This window comes from Cherax quadricarinatus, chromosome 2, assembly GCF_038502225.1.
Source record: "Cherax quadricarinatus isolate ZL_2023a chromosome 2, ASM3850222v1, whole genome shotgun sequence".
In the NCBI taxonomy this organism is placed as follows: domain Eukaryota; kingdom Metazoa; phylum Arthropoda; class Malacostraca; order Decapoda; family Parastacidae; genus Cherax; species Cherax quadricarinatus.
In genome coordinates this window covers 15,497,007-15,524,506 of record NC_091293.1, presented here as the reverse complement: position 1 = coordinate 15,524,506, position 27,500 = coordinate 15,497,007, and the positions used below count along the sequence as shown (strand labels likewise).

The 27,500-nt window shown below is 40.7% G+C and overlaps 1 protein-coding gene across 1 annotated transcript in view; it reads left to right on the top strand.

Moving 5' to 3' along the window:
- Nucleotides 1-27,500, top strand: part of LOC128704096 (integrin alpha pat-2-like) — a gene marked incomplete at its 3' end in the record, with an annotated part of 216,265 nt that overhangs the window by 33,820 nt on the left and 154,945 nt on the right. Inside the window, 3 exon segments of the mRNA XM_070087429.1 lie at nt 5,874-5,997; nt 9,226-9,317; nt 23,266-23,314. Of these exon segments, the coding sequence (XP_069943530.1) occupies nt 5,898-5,997; nt 9,226-9,317; nt 23,266-23,314 (241 nt within the window).

Genomic DNA, 27,500 nt, shown 5'->3' with positions numbered 1-27,500 from the left:
AAAGATAATACAGAAGTAGCATCAGCAATGTCTACATCAGACACAGACAAAGGGTGTGAAGGGAGCATGGAAGCTAAACTGTATGCGGAGGTCCTGTCAAACCCACAAGGGGCCAAAACAAAGACAGGGAGCACACTAGGACAGAATAAGAGGTTGGAAGACATTGAAGGAACTAGGACATGTGCAGGGACCTTACCAGACACTTGTGGGGGCCAGGAACAGGTGAGCAGGAAGGACAAACCAATGAGCATAGGGGCCACAGCTTGGTAAGGGACTGAAGGAAGGAACACTCCACGGGAAGGAACTAAAACACCTCAGAAGATGCAATGGGAGTCACAGTGGGAGGTGGAAACGGAGAGATCAGTTTTTGTCTATGGGCTAGACGAAGCTGAAGGGAAAACTTATGAGGAAAGAAAGCAGGAGGAGAAAAAAGCGATTGAAAGTATCATGAAGGTGATAGGCGAGGGAGACATGACCCAGGTGGCAAATTTTCGGAGAATTGGCTGGTTCACAAAGAGAAGGAAACGGCCTCTCAAAGTAATCTTCAAGGCAGCATCAACTAGAACCATGATCCTGCAGGAGAAAGCACGGTTGAGAGGCAAACTGGAGTTCATGAGTGTGTACCTCGATCGAGACAGAACATAGGAGGAAAGGATGATACTGAAAGAGAGAGTGCAAAAACGAAAGGAGGAATGGGAGGAAATGACAAAGAAGAGCAGAATAACCCAGGCACAGGTGGAAGGGCAAGCACACCCCTCAGAAACACCTTCAGGACTCCAGCCGCGACACCCCAAAGGCAATTGAACAATCCAAACCAACCATCACACACCGATCCCTCTGTTCCCACCCCCCCACACCACGAACCCTACCCCTAGAGTAACCCCCTATGGGAGCTCTTCCTCCACCTCCACTGCAACCCCCCACAGGCTCCCACCAGGGCTCCTGCTCTCCCAACCCTAGTATTCCCCCAGTTACAGTATTAGAACAGAAGTTGAAGGTTTGGTACACAAATGTGGATGGATTAACGAATAAATATGAGGAATGGCAAAAAAAAAAATCAATGAGAAGTCCCCAGACATCATAGCAGTTACAGAAACAAAACTCATGGGGACAATAACAGATGCAATATTCCCACCAGGATACCAGATCATGAGGAAAGATAGAAGGGGCAGATGGGGAGGAGGGGTTGCTCTGCTCGTAAAAAACAGAAGGAAATTCGAGAAAATGGGAGGCATAGACGAGACAGGAGAAAGGGACTACATAGTAGGTACACTTCAGTCTGGGGAGCACAAGGTGGTCATTGCAGTGATGTATAATCCACCACAGAACTCCAGGAGGCCAAGAGAGGAATATGAAGAGAGCAACAGAGCAATGGTGGACACACTTGCTGAGGTGGCAAGAAGAGCTCACTCCAGCAGAGCAAAGTTGCTGGTTATGGGTGATTTCAACCACAGGGAGACTGACTGGGAAAACCTGGAGCCACATGGGGGTCCCGAAACAGGGAGAGCCAAGATGTTGGATGTGGTGCTGGAAAACCTCATGCACCAACATGTTAAGGACACTACCAGAGTGAGAGAGGAGGATGAACCAGCAAGATTGGACCTTGTGTTCACCCTGGGCAGTTCAGACATTGAGGACATCACATATGAGAGTCCCCTAGGAGCTAGTGACCACGTGGTTCTGTGCTTTGAATACACAGTAGAGTTGCAAGTGGAGAGAGTAACAGGAGTTGAATGGGAAAAGCCTGACTATAAAAGAGGGGACTACATAGGTTTGAGGAACTTCCTGCAGGAGGTTCCGTGGGACAGAGAACTGGCAGGAAAGCCAGTAAATGAAATGATGGAATACGTAACAACAAAATGCAAGGAGGCAGTGAAAAGGTTTATTCCCAATGGCAACAGAAACAATGGGAAGACCAGAACGAGCCCCTGGTTTACCCGACGGTGTAAGGAGGCAAAAAGAAAGTGCAATAGAGAATGGAAAAAGTACAGAAGGCAGAGAACACATGAAAATTGGGAGATTAGTCGCAGAGCCAGGAACGAGTATGCACAGGTAAGGAGGGAGGTTCAGCGACAGTATGAAAATAATATAGCATCGAAAGTCAAGACTGACCCGAAACTGTTGTATAGCCACATCAGGAGGAAGACAGCAGTCAAAGACCAGGTGATCAGACTGAGGACAGAAGGCGGAGAACTCACAAGAAATGATCAGGATGTATATGAGGAGCTAAACAGGAGATTTAAGAAAGTTTTTACAGTAGAGACAGGAAGGGCTCTGGGAAGACAGCACAGAAGGGAACATCAAGAGGGAATATACCAGCAAGTGTTGGATGACATACGAACAACCGAGGAGGAGGTGCAGAAGCTGCTAAGTGACCATGATACCTCAAAGGCGATGGGACCGGACAGCATCTCCCCGTGGGTCCTTAGAGAAGGAGCAGAGATGCTGTGTGTGCCCCTAACCACAATCAACACATCCCTTGAAACTGGGCAACTACCTGAGAAATAGAAGACAGCAAATGTAGTCCCCATATTTAAGAAAGAAAACAGAAACGAGGCACTAAACTACAGACCTGTGTCTCTGACATGTATAGTGTGCAAAGTCATGAAGAAGATTATCAGGAGGAGAGTGGTGGAACACCTGGAACAGAACAAGATTATAAATGAAAACCAGCGTGGGTTCATGGAAGGCAAATCCTGTCACAAACCTTCTGGAGTTTTATGACACGGTAACAGAAGTAAGACACGAGAGAGAGGGGTGGGTTGATTGCATTTTCCTAGACTGCAGGAAGGACTTTGACACAGTTCCCCACAAGAGATTAGTGCAGAAGCTGGAGGATCAGGCGCATATAACAGGGAAGGCACTGCAATGGATCAGGGAATACCTGACAGGGAGGCAACAGCGAGTCATGGTACGTGAAGAGGTATCACAGTGGGCGCCTGTGACGAGCAGGGTCCCACAGGGGGTCAGTTCTAGGACCAGTGCTATTTTTGATATATGCGAACGACATGATGGAAGGAATAGACTCTGAAGTGTCCCTCCTATTCACAGATGATGTGAAGCTGATGAGAAGAATTAAATCGGATGAGGATGAGGCAGGACTGCAAAGAGACCTGGACAGGCTGGACATGAGGTCCAGAAACTGGGTTCTCGAATTCAACCCTGCCAAAAGCAAAGTCATGAAGATTGGGGAGGGGCAAAGAAGACCGCATACAGAGTATAGGCTAGGTGGACAAAGACTACAGACCTCACTCAGGGAGAAAGACATCGGGGTGACCATAACACCGAGCATGTCACCGGAGGCACACATCAACCAAATAACTGCTGCAGCATACGGGCGCCTGGCAAACCTGAGAATAGCGTTCCGATACCTTAATAAGGAATCGTTCAAGACACTGTACACTGTGTATGTTAGGCCCATACTGGAGTATGCAGCACCAGTCTGGAACCCACACCTGGTCAAGCACGTCAAGAAGTTAGAGAAAGTACAAAGGTTTGCAACAAGGCTATTCCCAGAGTTCAGGGGAATGTCGTACGAGGAAAGGTTGAGGGAAATCGGACTGACGACAGTTGAGAACAGAAGGGTCAGGGGAGACATGATAACGACATACAAGATACTGCGGGGAATAGACAAGGTGGACAGAGACAGGATGTTCCACAGAGGGGACACAGAAACAAGGAGTCACAACTGGAAGCTGAAGACTCAGACGAGTCACAGGGACGTTAGGAAGTATTTCTTCAGTCATAGAGCCGTCAGGAAGCGGAATAGCCTAGCAAGTGAAGTAGTGGAGGCAGGAACCATACATAGTTTTAAGAAGAGGTACGACAAAGCTCAAGAAGCAGAGAGGGAGAGGACCTAGTAGCGATCAGTGAAGAGGCGGGGCCAGTTGCTGAGTCTCGACCCCTGCAACCATAATTAGGTGAGCACATACTCAGACACACACACACACACACACACACACACACACACACACACACACACACACACACACACACACACACACACACACATACACACACACACACACACACACACACACACACACACAAACACACACACACACACACACAAGTACACACACACATATATTTATATATATACATGTACAGAGTGGGCACCTGTGACCAGCGGGGTCCCGCAGGGGTCAGTCCTAGGACCAGTGCTGTTTCTGGTATTTGTGAACGACATGACGGAAGGAATAGACTCTGAGGTGTCCCTGTTTGCAGATATATATATATATATATATATATATATATATATATATATATATATATATATATATATATATATATATATATATATATATATATATATATATATATACGTATATAGTTGTGAAATAGTGTAACAGGGAGTTATCAGTATTTAAGGCTCGTATAATCGTAAACCATTTGACTGCATTAGTCTTTGTCAAATTCTGACTATAACAAAGAAGACTGGATACTGATTTATCTGAGAAATATGATGTTGTTTCCCTTGACTCTAATCATTGTCAAAAGGTTCCCTATTCAGGGAAGCTCATGATAACGTCATTTAGGCCCTAAGACGGCTTTCTGATTCCCGAGGCTTATATGTCCATCACGTAATGTGTAGTGGTGCGTTCACCACTTCACGTAAGCGCCACATTAGATGGCTGTTAGGTTCTCCTCTAATAATGCTTGCTTCCCTGTCGGGTTGTACCAGACTTTTTGTGTCCCAAGCAGGTTGTATCAGGCTGTGTCCCAAGCTGGTTGTACCAGACTATTTGTGTCCCAAGCTGGTTGTATTAGGCTGTTTGTGTCCCAAGCAGGTTGTGTCAGACTGTGTCCCAAGCTGGTTGTACCAGACTATTTTTGTCCCAAGCTGGTTGTACCAGACTGTTTGTGTCCCAAGGTGGTTGTACCAAACTGTTTGTGTCGCACGCTGGTTGTATCAGGCTGTGTCCCACGTTGGTTATACCAGAATGTTTTGGTCCCACGCTGTTGTATCAGGATTCGTCCCAAGCTTGTTGTACCAGACTGTTTGTGTCAGACACTGGTTGTATCAGGTTGTGTCCTAAGCAGGTTGTACCAGACTGTTTTTGTCCCTGGTACAGTGTAACACACTTATTGTATTGCAAGATGGTTGTACCAAAGTGTTCGTGTTCCAGGATGGTTGTACCAAGACTGTCTGGAGTCCCAGGATGGTTGTACTAAGGCTGTGTGGAGTCCCAGGATGGTTGTGCCAAGACTGTCTGGAGTCCCAGAATGGTTGTGCCAAGACTGTCTGGAGTCCCTGGATGGTTGTGCCAAGACTGTCTGGAGTCCCTGGATGGTTGTGCCAAGACTGTCTGGAGTCCAAGGATGGTTGTGCCAAGACTGTCTGGAGTCCCTGGATGGTTGTGCCAAGACTGTCTGGAGTCCCAGGATGGTTGTGCCAAGACTGTCTGGAGTCCAAGGATGGTTGTGCCAAGACTGCCTGGAGTCCCTGGATGGTTGTGCCAAGACTGTCTGGAGTCCCAGGATGGTTGTGCCAAGACTGCCTGGAGTCCCTGGATGGTTGTGCCAAGACTGTCTGGAGTCCCAGGATGGTTGTATTTATACTGTAATCTCAGGATGGTTGAGTTAAGATTGTTTCAGTTTTCTGCTCTCACCGACTACTTTAAGATAACACTGATAGCAATTCGTCTTACAGGTTTTCCTTTCTTCAAACCCAATGTTACCCATCCTCTCACCCACTCCTCTCTTCCTTCGTCCACTCTACATCTCTCTAACCCACTCCCCTCTTCCTTCGTCCTCTCTACTCCTCTCTAACTCACTCCTCTCTTCCTTCGTCCACTCTACACCTCTCTAACCCACTCCCTCTCCTTCGTCCTCTTTACACTTCTCTAACCACTGTACCCATTTTCCTCAAGGCGTGTGCTCCTAGGTATCCACGGATGTCAAACAGTTTATTCCACGTGGCACTGCAGTCCCGGGGTGCTTGCTACCTCCTAGATTCCATGGACTCTAACCCCACCAAGCTCCTACCATATCCTGGTAAGTCTCGCCTAGCATAACCTCTCTAGTGCATCCTGCATCTTGTGGTTTCCTAGCGTGTCCGAAAGTGCTGGCTGGAGTAGTGTCCTAGTGTGTCCTGGGGGTGTGTGGGAATGCTGTGTCCTATTTCTCAATATATCCTTTTTCTCGGCGTGCCCTAAGAAAAAGGAATCGTAACTACATGCGCTTAGAGTGTTGAGTGATCCATTAAAACTATTCTCGTGTTCCATAACCCCAGCCTCCTCTACCTCGTCACAAGAGTAGTGCAGGGTAGTGATACCGTTCTAATACAGCTTTTGTTGTGTATGTATGTGCATATATAAGCTTTCAGGTATGTTTGCATATGTATGCATATTTATACACTTTTTAAATATGCATATATATACATATATATATATATATATATATATATATATATATATATATATATATATATATATATATATATATATATATATATATATATATATATATATATATATATATATATATATATATATATATATATGTCGTGCCGAATAGGCAGAACTTGCGATTTTGGCTTAAATAGCAACGCTCATCTTGCCATATAGGACAAGCGAAAATTTGTGTATGCCATAATTTCGCCAAAATCATTCTGAACCTAACGAAAAAAATATATTTCACTGTATTTGTTTAGTATTAAATTATTGTAAACAAATCTAAAATATATTTAGTTGGGTTAGGCTAAAATAAATTGCGCTTGTTATAATAAGGTTAGGTAAGTTTTCTAAGTTCCTTTTGGTGCAAAATTATAAATTTTTACATCAACATTAATGAAAAAAATATATCTTTAAATGTATAAGAGAAAATTTTAGAAAGGACTTAATTTTAAATGAGTTCTTGCTAATTGACCAGTTTTACATATTCTGCACGACAATATAAATATATATATACATATAAATATATATATATATATATAAATATATATATATATATATATATATATATATATATATATATATATATATATGAGTGAATTCCAGAATGAAAAGTTATTTGTAATTTTCTCGAAAAATCTAATTATTGTTCGTATAAATACTATGGTCTTTTTTTTTATAACACTATGGTTCTTAATATATAAATAGTGCGAATTCTTATGTCAAGGCCTCAAACTTGTCAAATCTATTTCGCGTATCGCGAATATATGTTAAAAGACTGTCACTAAGTTTCATTATGGCGCACAACTCGATGTCAGTCTCCTGTGAGACTGTTGATAATAACGATATTTTGGAAAATGTCTTCCGAAATTACACACATCAATGCTGTCACAAAGCGTTCACGTTTTTTAACGAGTGCTTTTGCTTCGTGAATAGCTGCTGGTGGTTGTTGTTCGCCTTCAGTTATATGCAACAATGCTTATCGAATCCAAAAATAGTTCTCATTAAAAGCTTTGGCAGCATCGTTTAGAGAAGACATTCTGGTCTCGGACAATTTGTGGAATTTTTCTTCCTATTCTGTTTCAGTTTTGACCATCTCTGTTGTGAAGCTGTGAAGAATGTTCAAACAAACCGGAGAATTAAAAAATAAATTCGCTACAAATCACGATAAGGGTGGGGTTAGAATCCATGGTAAGTGAGTTGTAAAAGACCAGGCCAGTGGGTTAGCCACTGGACCAGCTGGATACAAAAAGGTTCTTCCAACCAGGTATATTTATACACCGTAGGGAGGTTAGCATGGTTCCCAATGTGACCACAAATGCAAGTTTGTTGCTTTTTAATCGTGTTATTACGATTTCGTGGGCCAAAAACCAACACTTACAGCAACAGCAGCTGCAGCTCCAGTCAAATTTAGACAACAGACAGCGCACGGAATCCATTCGTGTAGTCTCTTAATTTCACGAAAACTTGCAAGAAGGCCAGAATACATTCCTGAAGTTTTCAATGTTTATATCAATAAAGTTTGTGAGTATTCAGTAAAAAGTCGAATTGGTATTTTCCATCATGTTGTTCAACAGGAATAAAGAAATTGCTTCGGTATACCGAGTACATAGTGCAAAACCATCGTAAACTGATCCGCGTGACTAATATCAGGTGTTGAATCTGTAAGAATTTCGCAATACCTAACATCCTTTACTTCAGGTATTACCTGCGGAAGTACTTTGGTACCTAATATAGCTTCCAATGCTAGGACAGTTAAGTCATTGAGAGTCGCTGATGAAAGCTTAATCCTCTTTCAGCATGAAATTTTTTTCAGCAACTGTTCTCTCCAGAACTTAGGTCAAGTATGTTATAAAAATTTCCTTTCCTTCTGCAATTTTTGTATAGATTCTAGTGAATTACCAATATTGTTACATTGTTGACACAGTACCAAGATCATCCTTTGACTTTTTTTACGTGATCTTTTTTCTTGATGTTGATGTTGCATCGTTTCAATCATTAAACACTGTTTTAAATCGATTACAACACAAAGCGCACATAACAGTGTACTTTACTAGTTGAAGAAGAGTAGATCAGCTAGCCTCTATTAGCTATTTCTCTATTAGTTAAACCACCTGATAAAATATTATTTTCGGGCACATCTCCTTTCTTGTACCAAACTGTTTATCTGCCTTGTAATAGACTATCGAAAACCAAATTTTGTGGGGTGATATTTTTTGCGTAGCAATTTATAAAATCTGTTATGATCTCCCAGTCACCTGGATCACTGCTATAGTTTATTTTATAAAATAAATCCGATTATTCATGAGAATTATCTTGTTCTGTTGTGCTGGACGATTCATCATACGAAATTTGTATTTCCGGAGTCGCCTGGTATGAAATTACATGTGTTTCCTAAGAATCTTCTTTGTTGACAAAGTTTTCTTTGACATTAATGTTGTTTTACATTGTTTCTGGATGGGATAAACTGGCAGCACAACTGGAACCATTACTCTTGTTTTCATCTACCATCACGAATTTGAGTAGTTAGTTCCCCTCGCCTTTTATAATGCTTCTTCCTTTTCTTTCTTTTATCAATGTATCCAAGTAAGTCTCAATGTGTTCAGGTTAAATCTTGTATAATATAAATTCCTGAATTTCAAGTTTAATGACTCTTTTTTCGGCACTTAAATTTAGTGCCTCAGTACAGTTTAATTGTTATTTTGTTTATTTCTTATTTTAATTACTCACATTTCCATTTAAAATATTTTATATGAAAGAATTGTTAGATTTACTTTTATTTTACTTTATTACATAAAAATTACGTGATAATTTTTCTTAATAATTTTAGATCACAGTTACTACTATGAAAACAAGACTTACAGAAATGGACAGTCTTTCACCGCCTACGCTATGGCTGGCATGAGTGGCATTATGAGTCAGGTAAGTTGGCAGTACTCTACAGTCTATGTCTGGTACATTAGCAAGGAACGAGTAAATAAATACATACACACACACACACACACACACACACACACACACACACACACACACACACACACACACACACACACACACACATATATATATATATATATATATATATATATATATATATATATATATATATATATATATATATGTATCCAAAATTTATGAAATAGGTAATGATTTAAAATACCCAAGAAATGTAATTGATAAATCTTTTAAAATTGCTAGAAATACTTTTTACAATCCAAAAAGGGACAACCAGCCTTATTCAACTAAAAATATGTTGGTTCTCCCTTACCATGAAAACTTGGTTGATATGCCTTCTCTTCTTAAGACTTTTAATATTAAAGTTGTATTCAAAAATCTTGATACAGTAAAAAAAACTTTTGATAAAGAATTCCCCCCAAAATACTGATGGATGTGTCTATAAGATTCCTTGTAAAATTTGCGATAAAGTTTATTACGGTCAAACTTTTAAAAATCTCGAACTAAGATTAAAACAACATAAATATAGCACTAGAACTGGACAAGATTCCAATGCTCTATTTATTCATGTAAGAGATTTTAACCATCCAATTGATTTTCAAAAAGTTGAGAAAGTAGTATCAAGCAAGTCCATGGTCGACAGGAATATAATTGAATCTTGTTTCATAAAAAGCAGTTTTGACAATAATATGAATATTTCCTTTGGTTTATATAAATTAGATCCATTTATAATTAATAGAATTTGGGAAGAATTTAATACACTGGACAAATAATAATTTTTAAATTTTCTTGGGTAAAATAGTTTTTGGGTGAGTTGTGCAAAGGACCTATCCAAGTTGGGTCGGCGCGCGTCAGGTGTTTAACCGTTGTGGGATCTGATAGTGAGGTGCTGGCCAGACCCCTCATATAGCTTCCTTGGATGCTTTACTTTCATAGTTCCTTGATAATGTGAGTAGTCACGAAAGCGCTTGGAATTTCTCTATTCTTTCAGAGTGGTTGTTTTGCATATTCTGAAATCACCTGTTTACTGTGATCTTATTGCATGTATATATATATATATATATATATATATATATATATATATATATATGTATATATATATATATATATATATATGTATATATATATATATATATTATATATATACATATATATATATATATATATATATATATATATATATATATATATATATATATATATATATATATATATATATATATATATATAGATAGATATATATACATGTCGTGCCGAATAGGCAGAACTTGCGATCTTGGCTTAAATAGCAACGCTCATCTTGCCATATAGGACAAGTGAAAATTTGGGTATGCAATAATTTTGCCAAAATCATTCTGAACCTAACGAAAAAAAAAAATATTTCACTGAGTTTGTTTAGTATTAAATTACTGTAAACAAATCTAAAATATATTTAGTTGGGTTAGGCTAAAATAAATTGCTCTTGTTATAACAAGGTTAGGTAAGTTTTCTAAGTTCCTTTTGTTGCAAAATTATAAATTTTTACGTCAACATTAAAGAAAAAAATATATCTTTAAACGTATAAGAGAAAATTTTAGAAACGACTTAATTGTAAACGAGTTCTTGCTAATTAACCAGTTTTACATATTCGGCACGACATATATATATATATATATATATATATATATATATATATATATATATATATATATATATATATATATATATATATATATATATATATATATATATATATATATTTAAATCAATGAAATAACGGAACAAGTGATTTTAATTCATTTACGAAACTGCAGCAGGCCAGGACTCGACGAATGTTGTACCGCCTCGTGAGACAGCACTACATACACATCACCTTTACCACTCAGCCACCGATCCTACGAGGATCGGTGGCGGTACAATGTTCGTAGGTTCTTGTAACCCACGAACGAGTAGTATTGATCAAAAACAACACTGCGCTAGTCAGGGATTCGAACCCATGTTATACTGGCCCGCTACTGTGAGCGAGAGCCACATGACGCCTGAACCCACAGTACCATGCAATCCTACAAAAAACCAAGCACCCAGCCGAGCTAGGTGTGTTACTCTTGGTCCGAGGACATACGGAGGTGCGGGAGCTTTCAAGCTAATGTTCTGAGAAAATATGTTTCTCATTGAATACTATACACATTGATTGCTATTATTCTGTGTGACCTTTATAAATAATAAAAGATAGGAATAGAATGTGATCTTTGTTCGTTTAAATGCTCTGGTGTACTCGAATGTTCTGTCGAGGTACTCAGAAGTTTCTCTTCCTAAATATTGTTTACTATTCTTCTCAGTGTCGGTTAATATGCCTGACTTGAGAATCTTCTATGCTTTTCCGATAATATTTCTATGATCTAAATTTCTAATTTCTACTAATACCCTTTAACATCTAATTACGTTATCATGTAATCTTGTGTGCTTATCACTGTATGGTACACTAACAGCTAAACGCGTTATATAACCATTCACAACTGACGTTGTATGAAGTTTTGGTGCGTAGACACTGGTCGGGCGTCACCAATCCATCAACTCACCTGGCATAATGAGCAATCCTGTGATTGTGTATAGCATTGTCGTTTAAGATTGTGCACAATGGAATTTACTAAATATCTATCGAGCTTGTATAACCCATAATTTGAGATATATACTGTGTTCCCATCATGTTTCAAGAGGGAATATTCAATTATGTTTCTATCCATGACAACTGTTTGGCACTATAATCTGGGCAGCATCCCATTCATGTGGGCGATTACATGAAATAACGTGATTAAAGATAGCATTCGACTCCTGCCCTGTCCTTACTGAGTATTTATGTTGGCCTGTTCTGGTTTCCAGAAATTTACCTGTTTGACCAATATATGAGAGAGGACACTGAGTACATGGGACCTTGTAAACTCCACCAACTTTATTGAAGGGTGTGTTTTTAATCAATCTTTGTTGCACAGTCCCTGTGTTTTTGAAAGCAAGGTTTATATTTATTTTTTTTAATGCCTCACGTAGGCAAACCAGATTCTCACTGTATGATAAAACTAGTACATTTTTCCTGGCCCACTCTTCCTTAGGTTCGGTCCTGAAGAAAATCTTTCTTGCTGACATTAGTGCCTACTCGACAAAATCCCTGGGGTATCTCAGTTTTGTGGCTATGTTGAAAATCTTGCTGATGTCGTTCTCTAAGTACTCTGGACTGCAGTGTGCAAGGCTCTCAAGAACATTACGAGGAATATACTCCTTTTTACCCTGGTTTTAAGAACATAAGCACATAAGAATGGAGGAACACTGCAGAAGGCCTATTGGCCCATACAAGGCAGATCCTTATCTTGATACGGTTCAGGATTGCTTTTTAGAACAGGTTGTGACAGAACCAACTAGAGGAAACAATCTGCTTGACTTGGTTCTTGCCAACAAAGATTCACTAATTAATAATCTTGAGGTTAATGATGAGCTTGGGGAAAGTGACCACAAATCACTTAGTTTCATTATATCATGGAATTACCCAGATAACTGCAATCAAATCTCTGTCCCAGATTTTCGCTTGGCCGACTTCATGGGACTGAAAAATTATCTGGGTGGGCTAAATTGGGATGTCCTGGCTATGGGTCAGGTAGGTGATCTTGGTTGCCAATATGACGTTTTTCAGAGCATAGTTCTAGCTGCCCAGACAACTTTTGTTCCGAGTAGGGAAATTAGATCTAACAAAAATGATCCCAAATGGATGAACAATAGATTAAAACATCTCAATGGTCAAAAGAGAGGCATATATAGGCGTATGAAAAGAGGGGATCGGCAGTTAAGAATTAAATATATTCAGTTAAAGAGAGAAATAAAGAAAGGAACAAGAAAAGCAAAAAGGGATTATGAGGCTAAGGTCGCAAGGGATTCAAAGACTAACCCAAAAGGGTTCTTTCAGGTATATAGAAGTAAGATTAGGGAGAAGATTGGCCCACTTAAGAATAACTCTGGTCAGATCACTGACAGTGATAAGGATATGTGTGAAATTCTAAATACCTACTTCCTCTCAGTTTTCACCCAGGAAAATACTAGCGATATTCTTGAAATAATAGATTATGTAGAACAGGATGATAATGAACTATGTACGATTGCGGTAACTAGTGACATGGTCCTCAGACAAATACAGAAACTAAAACCTAACAAATCCCCAGGCCCTGATGAACTGTTTGAAAGGGTGTTAACGGAATGTAAAGAGAAACTTAGCATACCTTTGGCTAATCTTTTTAACATATCACTACAAACTGGCATAGTGCCTGATAAGTGAAAAATGGCAAATCTAATACCTATTTACAAGGCAGGTGACAGGTCCTTGGCTTCGAACTATAGACCAATAAGCCTTACCTCAATAGTGGGAAAATTTATGGAATCAGTAATTGCCGAAGCAATTCGTAGCCATCTTGACAAGCACAGATTGATTAATGAATCTCAACACAGTTTTACAAAGGGGCGTTCCTGTCTTACGAATTTACTAACTTTTTTCACTAAAGTGTTTGAGGAGGTAGATCATGATAATGAATATTATATTGCGTACATGGACTTCAGTAAGGCTTTCGATAGAGTTCCACATCAGAGGCTATTGAGGAAACTTAAGGCACACAGAATAGGTAGAGAAATTTTTTCCTGGGTAGAGGCATGGCTGAGAAATAGACAGCAGAGAGTTTCCATAATGGGGAGAGATCAGAATGGGGGCACGTCACAAGCAGTGTACCTCAGGGGTCAGTGTGGGGCCCCACAATTTACATAAACGACATAGATGAGGGAATAATTAGCGACATAAGCAAATTTGCTGATGACACCAAAATAGGACGCCCAATTCATTCTAATGAGAACACTAGAGCACTCCAGGATGATTTGAATAGACTGATGCAATGGTCGGAGAAGTGGCAGATGCAGTTTAATATTGACAAATGCAAAGTTCTAAATGTTGGACAGTTAAATAACCATGCCACGTATAAACTAAATAATGTAGATCTTAATACTACTGATTGAGAAAAGGATTTAGAGTTCTGGTTAGCAGTAATCTAAAACCAAGACAACAGTGCATTAGTGTTCGCAATAAAGCTAACAGAATTCTTGGCTTAATATCTAGAAGTATAAATAATAGAAGTCCTCAGGTTGTTCTTCAGCTCTATATATCCTTGGTTAGGCCTCGTTTAGACTATGCTGCTCAGTTCTGGTCACCGTATTACAGAATGGATATAAATGCTCTGGAAAACGTACAGAGGAGGATGACAAAGATGATCCCATGTATCAGAAATCTTCCCTATGAGGATAGATTGAGGGCCCTGAATCTGCACTCTATCGAAAGGCGTAGAATTAGGGATAATATGATCGAGGTGTATAAATGGAAATCAGGAATAAATAAAGGGGATGTAAATAGCGTGCTGAAAATTTCCAGCCAAGACAGGACTCGCAGCAATGGTTTCAAGTTGGAAAAATTCAGATTCAGGAAGGATATATAGGAAAGCATTGGTTTGGTAATAGAGTTGTGAATGAGTGGAACAAACTCCCGAGTACAGTTATTGAGGCTAAAACGTTGTGTAGTTTTAAAAATAGGTTAGATAAATACATGAGTTAGTGTGAGTTGGACCTGACTAGCTTGTGCTGCTGGGTCTGGTGCAGTGCTCCATCATTGAGTGGAGATTACCAGACTGGGTGGTTCAGTGGGCTAATCCGGGGGAGGGGTCATTGGTCTAATCCGTGGGGGACATGGACCTGCTCTGCATGGGTCAGTAGGCCTGTTACAGTGTTCCTTCTTTCTTATGTTCTCATGTTCTTACACAAAGCTATCCAAGAAGTTGCTCCCGTACCCAATAACACCAATCAAACCCAGCCCCTCCCACTCGTATTTTTGTCCAATCTCTATTTAAAGCCACCCAAGGTCCTAGCCTCGATCACCCTACTGGGAAGATTGTTCCACGCATCCACAATTCTGTTAGAAAACCAGTACTTACCTATGTCCTTTCTAAATCTAAATTTATCCAACTTAAATCCATTATTTCTGATTCTTACCTGGTTCGACAACTTCAGCACTTTATTAATATCTCCCTTGTTTATGCCCGTCATCCACTTATACACTTCAATGATATCTCCTCTCATTCTACGCCTCTCCAGAGACTGGAGATTTAAGGCTTTATGTCTCTCTTCATACGGGAGGTTCCTTACACAGTAAATCACTTTAGTCATTCTTTTCCGTATGTTCTCCAATGAGTCTATATCCATCCTGTAGTAAGGAGACCAAAGCTGAGCGGCATAATCTAAATGATGTATAGAGCTTTAAAATAACTTTTGAACTTCTGTTACTTATACTTCTTGAGATAAATCCAAGTAATCTGTTAGCCTTGTTGCGCACACTTGGCACTGTTTTCTTGGCTTTAGTTTTCTGCTTACCATGTCTCTCAAGTCTTTTTCACATTCTGTATAATCAAGCTCTACTTCACCTAGTTTATAGCTTCGAGGGTTATTTTCATTACCAAGGACCAGTACCTTACACTTATCCACATTGAACTTCATCTGCCATTTTTCAAACTAAGACATTAATTTATCAAAATCCTCCTGGAATTCATTGGTATCCTCCTCAGAATGAATCGTACGGCTAATCTTTGTATCATCAGCAAATTTGCTCATGTCACTCGTAATCCCTTCATTAAGGTCATTAATGTAAATTATGAACAAGAGAGGGCCTAAAACTGATCCTTGTGGAACGCCACTAGTGACTAATCCCCATTCAGATTTGACCCCATTAATGGAAACTCTGCTTTCTAATGGTAAGCCATGCCTGTATCCATGCACATTTTTCCTATTCACCTTTGCTTTTACACAATTTCTGAAATTATCATTACACAACGTTACTCCATGACTGTTATTATTAAGATTCATAATGTGAAGAATGGTTTTGAAAACCGACAAGTTGAAGAATTGAGACACTTATGCAACACATGGGAATCTTTATTGAAGAAACGTTTCGCCACACAGTGGCTTCATCAGTCCAATACAAAGTAGAAATGGGTAAGGAGAGTAGAAGTATGAGGTAATCAGTCCCTCAACCTGGATTCGATGTGTTCAGTCCATCACTCTTGTAGTAAGTGCAGCATAGGGCCAGAGAGGTGGCTTATATACTGCAGTGAGATGAGTTGAAGCAGGAGGAGGCGGGATCTTAGTGGGACCTGCCACTAATGTAAGTAGGTCATCGTCCAAAGGTTTGGGCAAGCGTTGAAGTCTTTGTACCAAGATTCCATGATGTTGCAGTGTCTGACAGATGTGAAGAATGGTTTTGAAAACCGACAAGTTGAAGAATTGAGACACTTATGCAACACATGGGAATCTTTATTGAAGAAACGTTTCGCCACACAGTGGCTTCATCAGTCCAATACAAAGTAGAAATAGGTAAGGAGAGTAGAAGTATGAGGTAATCAGTCCCTCAACCTGGATTCGATGTGTTCAGTCCATCACTCTTGTAGTAAGTGCAGCATAGGGCCAGAGAGGTGGCTTATATACTGCAGTGAGATGAGTTGAAGCAGGAGGAGGCGGGATCTTAGTGGGACCTGCCACTAATGTAAGTAGGTCATCGTCCAAAGGTTTGGGCAAGCGTTGAAGTCTTTGTACCAAAATTCCATGATGTTGCAGTGTCTGACAGATGTGAAGAATGGTTTTGAAAACCGACAAGTTGAAGAATTGAGACACTTATGCAACACATGGGAATCTCTATTGAAGAAACGTTTCGCCACACAGTGGCTTCATCAGTCCAATACAAAGTAGAAATGGGTAAGGAGAGTAGAAGTATGAGGTAATCAGTCCCTCAACCTGGATTCGATGTGTTCAGTCCATCACTCTTGTAGTAAGTGCAGCATAGGATTTCATTAAGTCTAAGGGAGGGATCCCAATCATATGTAGCATCTTGCCTAGAAGGGGAGTAGGAAATGAATGGTTGTCTAGGGCAATTGGTGTAAATTGCTGGCTAGACAGATACTGCAAGGAACTTGCAATCCCATTCATTGACAACTGGAACAACTTTTATGGCAAACATGATATGTATGCAAGGGATGGGGTACATCTCTCTGGGGCTGGGGTGGTAGCACTTGCAGACTCGATTGAGAAGGCCATTGGTGAAATGCCTATGATTTTAAACTGATGGAAGATAGAGGTATGGGTGTGTGTGGGAAACAAGCAGGTTGCAACACTTGGGTTGGAAACAGTAAATGTATAAAAGGCATTCAGCATGAAGTTATAAATAAAGACAATAGATCAGGTCAGCAAACAAAGGGGGACAGCAGAGGGCAGCAAGGGACTAGCTCCCTTAAGGTTTACTATACTAATAGCAGGAGTGTAAGAAATAAGATAGATGAGCTAAGATTAATTGCAAGTGCAGGAAACATAGATATTATTGCTATAACAGAGACCTGGCTCAATCTGAAAGATAGAGAGATGCCCTCTGACTGTCACATACAAGGCTATAAATTATTCCACACTGACAGGGTCAACAGGAAAGGTGGTGGAGTAGCGATGTATGTCAGAGACAATTTAAATTGTTGTGTTAGACAAGATATTAAATTAGAAGCGTCAGCCGCTGAATCTGTTTGGTTACAGCTTCTCGAGGGCCGAGAAAAACTAATTTTGGGTGTGATTTACAGGGCCCCAAATCTTGATAGGGAGTGCAGTAAACTTCTATGGGACGAAATTCGTAAGGCATCTACATACGAAAATGTTGTGCTAATGGGAGATTTCAACTATAGACAGATTGACTGGAGCAATTTGACAGGAAATTTAGAGTCAGGTGACTTTCTTGATACGATCCAGGATTGTTTTTTAAAACAGTTTGTGACAGAGCCAACTAGGGGAAATAACCTCCTTGACTTGGTTCTTGCCAGTAGGGAAACACTAATTAATAATCTTGAGGTTAATGATGAGCTTGGGGAAAGTGATCACAAATCACTCAGTTTTAATATATCATGGAATTCCCCTAATAATGGCAATCAAGTCTCCGTCCCTGACTTTCGCTTGGCTGATTTCATAGGACTGAAAAATTACTTAGGTGGGCTGAACTGGAATGACCTGACTAAGGGTCAGGTAGGTGGTGATGGTTGCCGATATGATGCTTTCCAGGGCATAGTTCTAGCTGCTCAGTCAAATTATGTTCCAAATAGGGAAATCAGATCAAACAAAAATGATCCTAAATGGATGAACAATAGATTAAAATATCTGATTGGTCAAAAGAGAGGCATATATAGGCAAATCAAAAGAGGAGAGGGGCAATTGAGAAATCGATATATTCAGTTAAAGAGAGAAATAAAAAAGGGAATTAGAAAAGCAAAAAGAGATTATGAGGTTAAAGTTGCAAGAGAATCGAAGACTAACCCAAAAGGATTCTTTCAGGTATACAGAAGTAAGATCAGGGACAAGATAGGCCCACTCAAAAGTTCCTCGGGTCAGCTCACTGACAGTGATAAGGAAATGTGTAGAATTTTTAACACATACTTCCTCTCAGTTTTTACACAGGAGGATACCAGCGATATTCCAGTAATGATAAATTATGTAGAACAGGACGATAATAAACTGTGCACTATTAGGGTCACAAGTGACATGGTCCTTAGGCAAATAGATAAATTAAAACCTAACAAATCCCCAGGCCCTGATGAACTGTATGCAAGGGTTCTAAAGGAATGTAAAGAGGTGCTTAGCACACCTTTGGCTAATCTTTTCAACATATCACTACAAACTGGCATGGTGCCAGATAAGTGGAAAATGGCAAATGTGATACCTATTTTCAAAACAGGTGACAGGTCCTTAGCTTCGAACTATAGACCAATAAGCCTAACCTCCATAGTGGGAAAATTTATGGAATCAATAATTGCCGAGGCAGTTCGTAGCCACCTTGAAAAGCATAAATTAATCAACGAATCTCAGCATGGTTTTACAAAGGGGCGTTCCTGCCTTACGAATTTATTAACTTTTTTCACTAAGGTATTTGAGGAGGTAGATCATGGTAATGAATATGATATTGTGTATATGGACTTCAGTAAGGCTTTTGACAGGGTCCCACATCAGAGACTATTGAGGAAAATTAAAGCACATGGAATAGGAGGAGAAATTTTTTCCTGGATAGAGGCATGGTTGACAAATAGGCAGCAGTGAGTTTGCATAAATGGGGAGAAATCAGAGTGGGGAAGTGTCACGAGCGGTGTTCCACAGGGGTCAGTGTTGGGCCCCCTGCTGTTCACAATCTACATAAACGACATAGATGAGGGCATAAAGAGCGACATCGGCAAGTTTGCCGATGACACCAAAATAGGCCGTCGAATTCATTCTGACGAGGACATTCGAGCACTCCAGGAAGATTTGAATAGACTGATGCAGTGGTCGGAGAAGTGGCAGATGCAGTTTAATATAGACAAATGCAAAGTTCTAAATGTTGGACAGGACAATAACCATGCCACATATAAACTAAATAATGTAGATCTTAATATTACGGATTGCGAAAAAGATTTAGGAGTTCTGGTTAGCAGTGATCTGAAACCAAGACAACAGTGCATAAGTGTTCGCAATAAAGCTAATAGAATCCTTGGCTTCATATCAAGAAGCATAAATAATAGGAGTCCTCAGGTTGTTCTTCAACTCTATACATCCTTGGTTAGGCCTCATTTAGATTATGCTGCACAGTTTTGGTCACCTTATTACAGAATGGATATAAATTCTCTGGAAAATGTACAAAGGAGGATGACAAAGTTGATCCCATGTATCAGAAACCTTCCCTATGAGGATAGACTAAGGGCCCTGAATCTGCACTCTCTAGAAAGACGTAGAATTAGGGGGGATATGATTGAGGTGTATAAATGGAAGACAGGAATAAATAAAGGGGATGTAAATAGTGTGCTGAAAATATCTAGCCTAGACAGGACTCGCAGCAATGGTTTTAAGTTGGAAAAATTCAGATTCAGGAAGGATATAGGAAAGTACTGGTTTGGTAATAGAGTTGTGGATGAGTGGAACAAACTCCCAAGTACAGTTATAGAGGCCAGAACGTTGTGTAGCTTTAAAAATAGGTTGGATAAATACATGAGTGGATGTGGGTGGGTGTGAGTTAGACCTGATAGCTTGTGCTACCAGGTCGGTTGCCGTGTTCCTCCCTTAAGTCAATGTGACCTGACCTGACTAGGTTGGGTGCATTGGCTTAAGCCGGTAGGAGACTTGGACCTGCCTCGCATGGGCCAGTAGGCCTTCTGCAGTGTTCCTTCGTTCTTATGTTCTTATGTTCTTATGTTATATACTGCAGTGAGATGAGTTGAAGCAGGAGGAGGCGGGATCTTAGTGGGACCTGCCACTAATGTAAGTAGGTCATCGTCCAAAGGTTTGGGCAAGCGTTGAAGTCTTTGTACCAAGATTCCATGATGTTGCAGTGTCTGACAGATGTGAAGAATGGTTTTGAAAACCGACAAGTTGAAGAATTGAGACACTTATGCAACACATGGGAATCTTTATTGAAGAAACGTTTCGCCACACAGTGGCTTCATCAGTCCAATACAAAGTAGAAATGGGTAAGGAGAGTAGAAGTATGAGGTAATCAGTCCCTCAACCTGGATTCGATGTGTTCAGTCCATCACTCTTGTAGTAAGTGCAGCATAGGGCCAGAGAGGTGGCTTATATACTGCAGTGAGATGAGTTGAAGCAGGAGGAGGCGGGATCTTAGTGGGACCTGCCACTAATGTAAGTAGGTCATCGTCCAAAGGTTTGGGCAAGCGTTGAAGTCTTTGTACCAAAATTCCATGATGTTGCAGTGTCTGACAAGAGTGATGGACTGAACACATCGAATCCAGGTTGAGGGACTGATTACCTCATACTTCTACTCTCCTTACCCATTTCTACTTTGTATTGGACTGATGAAGCCACTGTGTGGCGAAACGTTTCTTCAATAAAGATTCCCATGTGTTGCATAAGTGTCTCAATTCTTCAACTTGTCGGTTTTCAAAACCATTCTTCACATCTGTCAGACACTGCAACATCATGGAATCTTGGTACAAAGACTTCAACGCTTGCCCAAACCTTTGGACGATGACCTACTTACATTAGTGGCAGGTCCCACTAAGATCCCGCCTCCTCCTGCTTCAACTCATCTCACTGCAGTATATAAGCCACCTCTCTGGCCCTATGCTGCACTTACTACAAGAGTGATGGACTGAACACATCGAATCCAGGTTGAGGGACTGATTACCTCATACTTCTACTCTCCTTACCCATTTCTACTTTGTATTGGACTGATGAAGCCACTGTGTGGCGAAACGTTTCTTCAATAAAGATTCCCATGTGTTGCATAAGTGTCTCAATTCTTCAAGATTCATAATATCAAACCCTAAGTCAACATATCCATACTCATTATTTTTCATTTCACCACCTGTACTTGTGGTTAGAATAGTAGTGAATGTATGACGACACATTGCTGGACTTCCTATATTCCATGAATTTGAATTTTCTATCGACACGATGGACTAAAACATCTAGGAACGGCAAAGTGTTATTTATTTCATGTTCTTTGGTGAAAAAATGGAGGGCAGTAGCCCGTTGAGTCTGGGTAGGAACTCATCAATATTTAATTAATTCATCATTCCCCTCCAATAACGTTTTAAGGTGTTTATTAAAATGGCTGTTGACTTGGTCAGTGGGGTTTCTAATGAGCGGTTCATACGTGTCATTTTCACTGAATAAATGGCTCATTTTCTCTAAATATTCAGTTTTTTTTTTCCAAAATAACAGCTACCTTAGATTTATCACGTCTTGAATCTTCCCTCTTGAAATATGAAAGGAACGCAGTATATAACTCAAATTATGCGTTATACAAGCTCGATAGCTATTTAGTAGAGTCCATTGTACACAGTCTAAAACAACAATGCTATACAAAATCACAGGATTGCTCATTTTGCCAGGTGAGTTGGTGGATTGGTGACGCCCGACCAGTCGTGAATGGTTATGTAATGCGTTTAGCTGTTAATGTACCATACAGTGACAAACACACAAGATTACGAGATAACACAAGGAGAGGTTAAAGGGTATTAGTAGAAATTAGAAATTTAGATCACAGAAATATTGTCGGAAAGTCATAGAAGACTCCCAAGCAAGGAATATTAACCGACACTGAGAAGAATAGTAAACAATATTTAGGAAGAGAAACTTCTGAGTGCCTCGACAGAACATTCGAGTACACCAGAGCATTTAAACGAACAAAGATCACGTTCTGCGCCTTTCTTTTATTATTTAAAAAGGATACACAGAATAATAGCAACCCATGTGTATTGTATCCAACGAGAAACGTATTTTCTTAAGCCACATGACCTATTATAAATGACTAGAAAAAAGCTTGGGGCTGGCTATTATATCTTATAATTTCATACGTGACATTTCAGAAACCCTCCGACCCCATTTAGGGAGTAGGGGTATGGTGGTAGGGTGGGGTTGGCACCAACCACATTCTAAGGGTAACTGTGGCCAGTGACACATCGTCACTAAACAGGTGATATCACAATATGCAGAAAAACCACTGTGAAAAAAATAATGAAATTACAAGCGCATTCATGACTTCTAGCATTATCAAGGAACAATAAAAGAAACAATAAAAGATAAAAGATTTATAGTTACAATCGCTTTCGTGGCTTCTCACATTATCAAACAACAATGAAAGATTTATAGTTCCTTGATAATGTAAGAAGTCACGAAAGCACATGGAATTTCATTATTCTTTTACAGTGGTTGTTCTGCATATATATATATATATATATATATATATATATATATATATATATATATATATATATATATATATATATATATATATATATATATATATATATATATACATATATGTATATATACATATATTTTTTTTCTTCTTGTACAGGATCAGCTTCACGTTTACCTGGGTGGACCATTAGCTTTCTACGCACAAGGTGAGAATAGCTGTGCCTTCCGAATTCCAACCACCTCTATTTAAGAGCCAGCAGAAGAAATAGTGGAGAGTGGTCATAAAATTATAATGACATAAAGCATAAAAATATGTATGTTTGTGTATATACATATATGTACATTGTGCATATATAAACTTTTGCATCTGAAAATCATTACATACACAGCGTCACGCACGCACACACACACACACACACACACACACACACACACACACACACACACACGCAGAAGATCACAGGAAATGACCGAGGAGTATGTATGGAGCTCAACATGAGATTTAAAGAAGTATTCACAGTGGAGATAGGAAGGACTCCTGAAACAGGTAGAGGTGGGGTACATTACCAAGTACCAGACACAATACATACAACCGAGGAAGAAGTGATGAGGCTGTTCAGTGATAGGGCCGGATAACATTTGTCCGCGGATCCTGAGAGAAGGAGCAGAGGCGCTCTGTGTACCACTAACAACAATTTTTAACACATCTATAGAAACAGGTCAGCTTCCTGAGGTATGGAAAACAGCAAATGCAGTCCCACTAAACTACAGACCAGTATCACTGACATGAATAGTACGCAAAGTCATGGAGAAGATTATCAGGAGAAGAGTGGTGGACCACTTAGAAAGGAAAGAGCTTATCAAGGACAAGCAGCATGGATTCAGGGATGGGAAAGCCTGCGTCACAAACCTATTGGAGTTTTATGACAAGATGACAGTAGTAAGACAAGAAAGAGAGGGGGGGGGAGGGTAGATTGCATTTTCTTGGACTGTAAGAAGGCTTTTGACACAGTTCCACATAAAAGATTACTGAAAAAGCTGAAGGACTAGGCAGGTATAACAGAAGGAATAGATTCAGAAGTGGCTCTGTTTGCAGACGATGTCAAGTTAATGAAAATTCAATCGGTGGAAGACCAGGCAGGACTACAAAGGGATCTGGACAGGCTACAGGCCTGCTCAACCCCATGAAGATCGGGGAAGGGCATAGAAGATCGTAGAGAGAATACAGTGTAGGGGGCCAAAGACTACAAACCTCACTCAAGGAAAAACATTTTGGGGTGAATATAACACCGAACACATCATCCAAGTAACTGCTGTGGTATATGGGCGATTAGCAAACCTAAGAATAGCATTACAACATCTCAGTAAGGAATCGTTCAGGATTTTGTACACCGTGTACATCAGGCCCATATTGGAGTATACAGCACCAGTTTGGAACCCACACCTGGCCAAGCACATCAGGCAATTAGAGAAAGTGTAAAAGTTTGCAACGAGACTAGTCCCGGAGTTAAGGGGCATGTCCTATGAGAAGAGGTTAAGGGAATTCGTCCTGACGACACTGGAGGACAGGAGGGACAAGGGGGACATTATAGCAGCATATAAAATACTGAGAGGAATGGTCAGCGTCAGTATGTTTCAGAGATGGGACACACCAACATGGGGTGACAAGCGGAAGTTGAAGAATCAGATGAGTCACAGGGATGTTAGGAATATTTCTTCAGTCATAGAGTTGACAGGAAGTGGAGTACTCTGGAAAGTGAGGTGGTGGAGGCAGGAATCATGCATAGCTTTAAGAACAGGTATGATACAGCTCAGAGAGCACGTAGAGAGTTACTTAGTAGCGACCAATGAAGAGGCGGGGACAGGAGTTATGACTCGACCCCCTACAACCACAATTAGGTGAGTACACACACACACACACACGCACACACACTGGACAGGAGAGATAGGGGGGACATGATAACGACTTACAAAATACTGAGAGGAATTGACAAGGTGGACAAAGACAGGATGTTCCAGAGACTGGACACAGCAACATAGTTGGAAGCTGAAGACACAGATGAATCACAGGGATGATAGGAAGTATTTCTTCAGCCACAGAGTAGTCAGGAAGTGGAATAGTTTCGGAAGCGATGTAGTGAAGGCAGGATCCATACACAGCTTTAAGCAGAGGTACGATAAAGCTCATGGTTCAAGGAGAGTGACCTAGTAGCGACCAGTGAAGAGGCGGGGCTAGGAGCTTGGACTCGACCCCTGCAACCTCAACTAGGTGAGTACAACTAGGTGAGTACTGTGTCTCTGACTTGCATAGTATGCAAAGTCATGGAGATTATCAGGAGGAGAGTGGTGGAACACATGGAACGGAACAAGATTATAAATGAAAACCAGCATGGGTTCATGGAAGGCAAATCCTGTGTCACAAACCTTCTGGAGTTTTATGACAAGGTAACATAAGTAAGACACGAGAGAGAGGGGTGGGTTGATTGCATTTTCCTGGACTGCAGAAAGGCCTTTGACACAGTTCCTCACAAGAGATTAGCGCAGAAGCTGGAGGATCAGGCGCATATAACAGGGAGGGCACTGCAATGGATCAGGGAATACCTGACATAGAAGCAACAACGAGTCATGGTACGTGAAGCGGTATCACAGTGGGCGCCTGTGACGAGAGGGGTCCCACAGGGGTCAGTTCTAGGACCAGTGCTATTTTTGATATATGCGAACGACATGATGGAAGGAATAGACTCTGAAGTGGTCCAGAAACAGGCTTCTCGAATTCAACCCTGCCAAATGCAAAGTCATGAAGATTGGGGAGGGGCAAAGAAGACCGCAGACAGACTATAGGCTAGGTGGACAAAAACTACAGACCTCACTCAGGGAGAAAGACCATAACACCGAGCACGTCACCGGAGGCACACATCAACCAAATAACTGCTGCAGCATACGGGCGCCTGGCAAACCTGAGAATAGTGCTCCGATACCTTAATAAGCAATCGTTCAAGACACTGTACACTGTGTATGTTAGGCCCATGCTGGAGTATGCAGCACCAGTCTGGAACCCACACCTGGTCAAGCACGTCAAGAAGTTAGAGAAAAAACAAAGGTTTGCAACAAGGCTAGTTCCAGAGCTCAGGGAAATGTCGTACGAGGGAAGGTTGAGGGAAATCGGACTGGCGACAGTGGAGAACAGAAGGGTCAGGGGAGACATGATAACGACATACAAGATACTGCGGGGAATAGACAAGGTGGACAGAGACAGGATGTTCCAGAGAGGGGACACAGAAACAAGGGGTCACAATTGGAAGCTGAAGGCTCAGACGAGTCACAGGGACGTTAGGAAGTATTTCTTCAGTCATGGAGTCGTCAGGAAGTGGAATAGCCTAGCAAGTGAAGTAGTGGAGGAAGGAACCATACATAGTTTTAAGAAGAGGTATGACAAAGCTCAGGAAGCAGAGAGGGAGAGGACCTAGTAGCGACCAGTGAAGAGGCGGGACCAGGAGCTGAGTCTCAACCTGCAACTACAATTAGGTGATTACACACACACACACACACACACACACACACACACACACACACACACACACACACACACACACACACAAATATATATATATATATATATATATATATATATATATATATATATATATATATATATATATATATATATATATATAAAATTCAGCAGGCATTACCCCTTTGAACAGCCGCACTGAGCCGCTGGAACAGAAAACTAGCTGCCCTGGGATCCCTAGTTACCCTGATGAGCCTTTTTCCCAGCTCCTTAAGGAATTTAGATGCACTCTTTCCCCATGAATCAAGGGTCTCTGAGCCTATGGGAACAAACATATAATGATGGGCAAGTTCTCCATATTTTCTAGACTTTTGGGACTCCCTGAAGCTGGCAGCTGCCCCTCCTTCCTCCTTGGTGTATTGGAGATAGGTATCAGCCAAGGTAGATGCACATGTATAGTCCCACACCACCTGCTTCCCATCTGTCCAGGCTTGAAGGGTGATTCAATTTGGACGCTTCTGGCTGCCATCAGATCTGCATAGTTGGGGTGGCTCCCTTACTGCTGGGCATCCAGCTGTTGTGAGGCTCCTCTTTATATATATATATATATATATATATATATATATATATATATATATATATATATATATATACATAGTCAGCGGTCTCCCACGGTACAGTCTCCACGGTACGGTCTCCACGGTATGGTCTCCTCTGAGCTGGCTCCTTCCGCGCCGCACCCGCCCGCCTGCGCGCCAGCCCGACCGGGGCTCGCCCGCGCCGCCCACCCTCGCGCCCGCCTGAGCCTTCTGCAGCACCTTCTGCAGCGTCGTCCGGATCGCCCCCGCTCCACGAACTTTTTCCGATTTTTTTCAAATTTT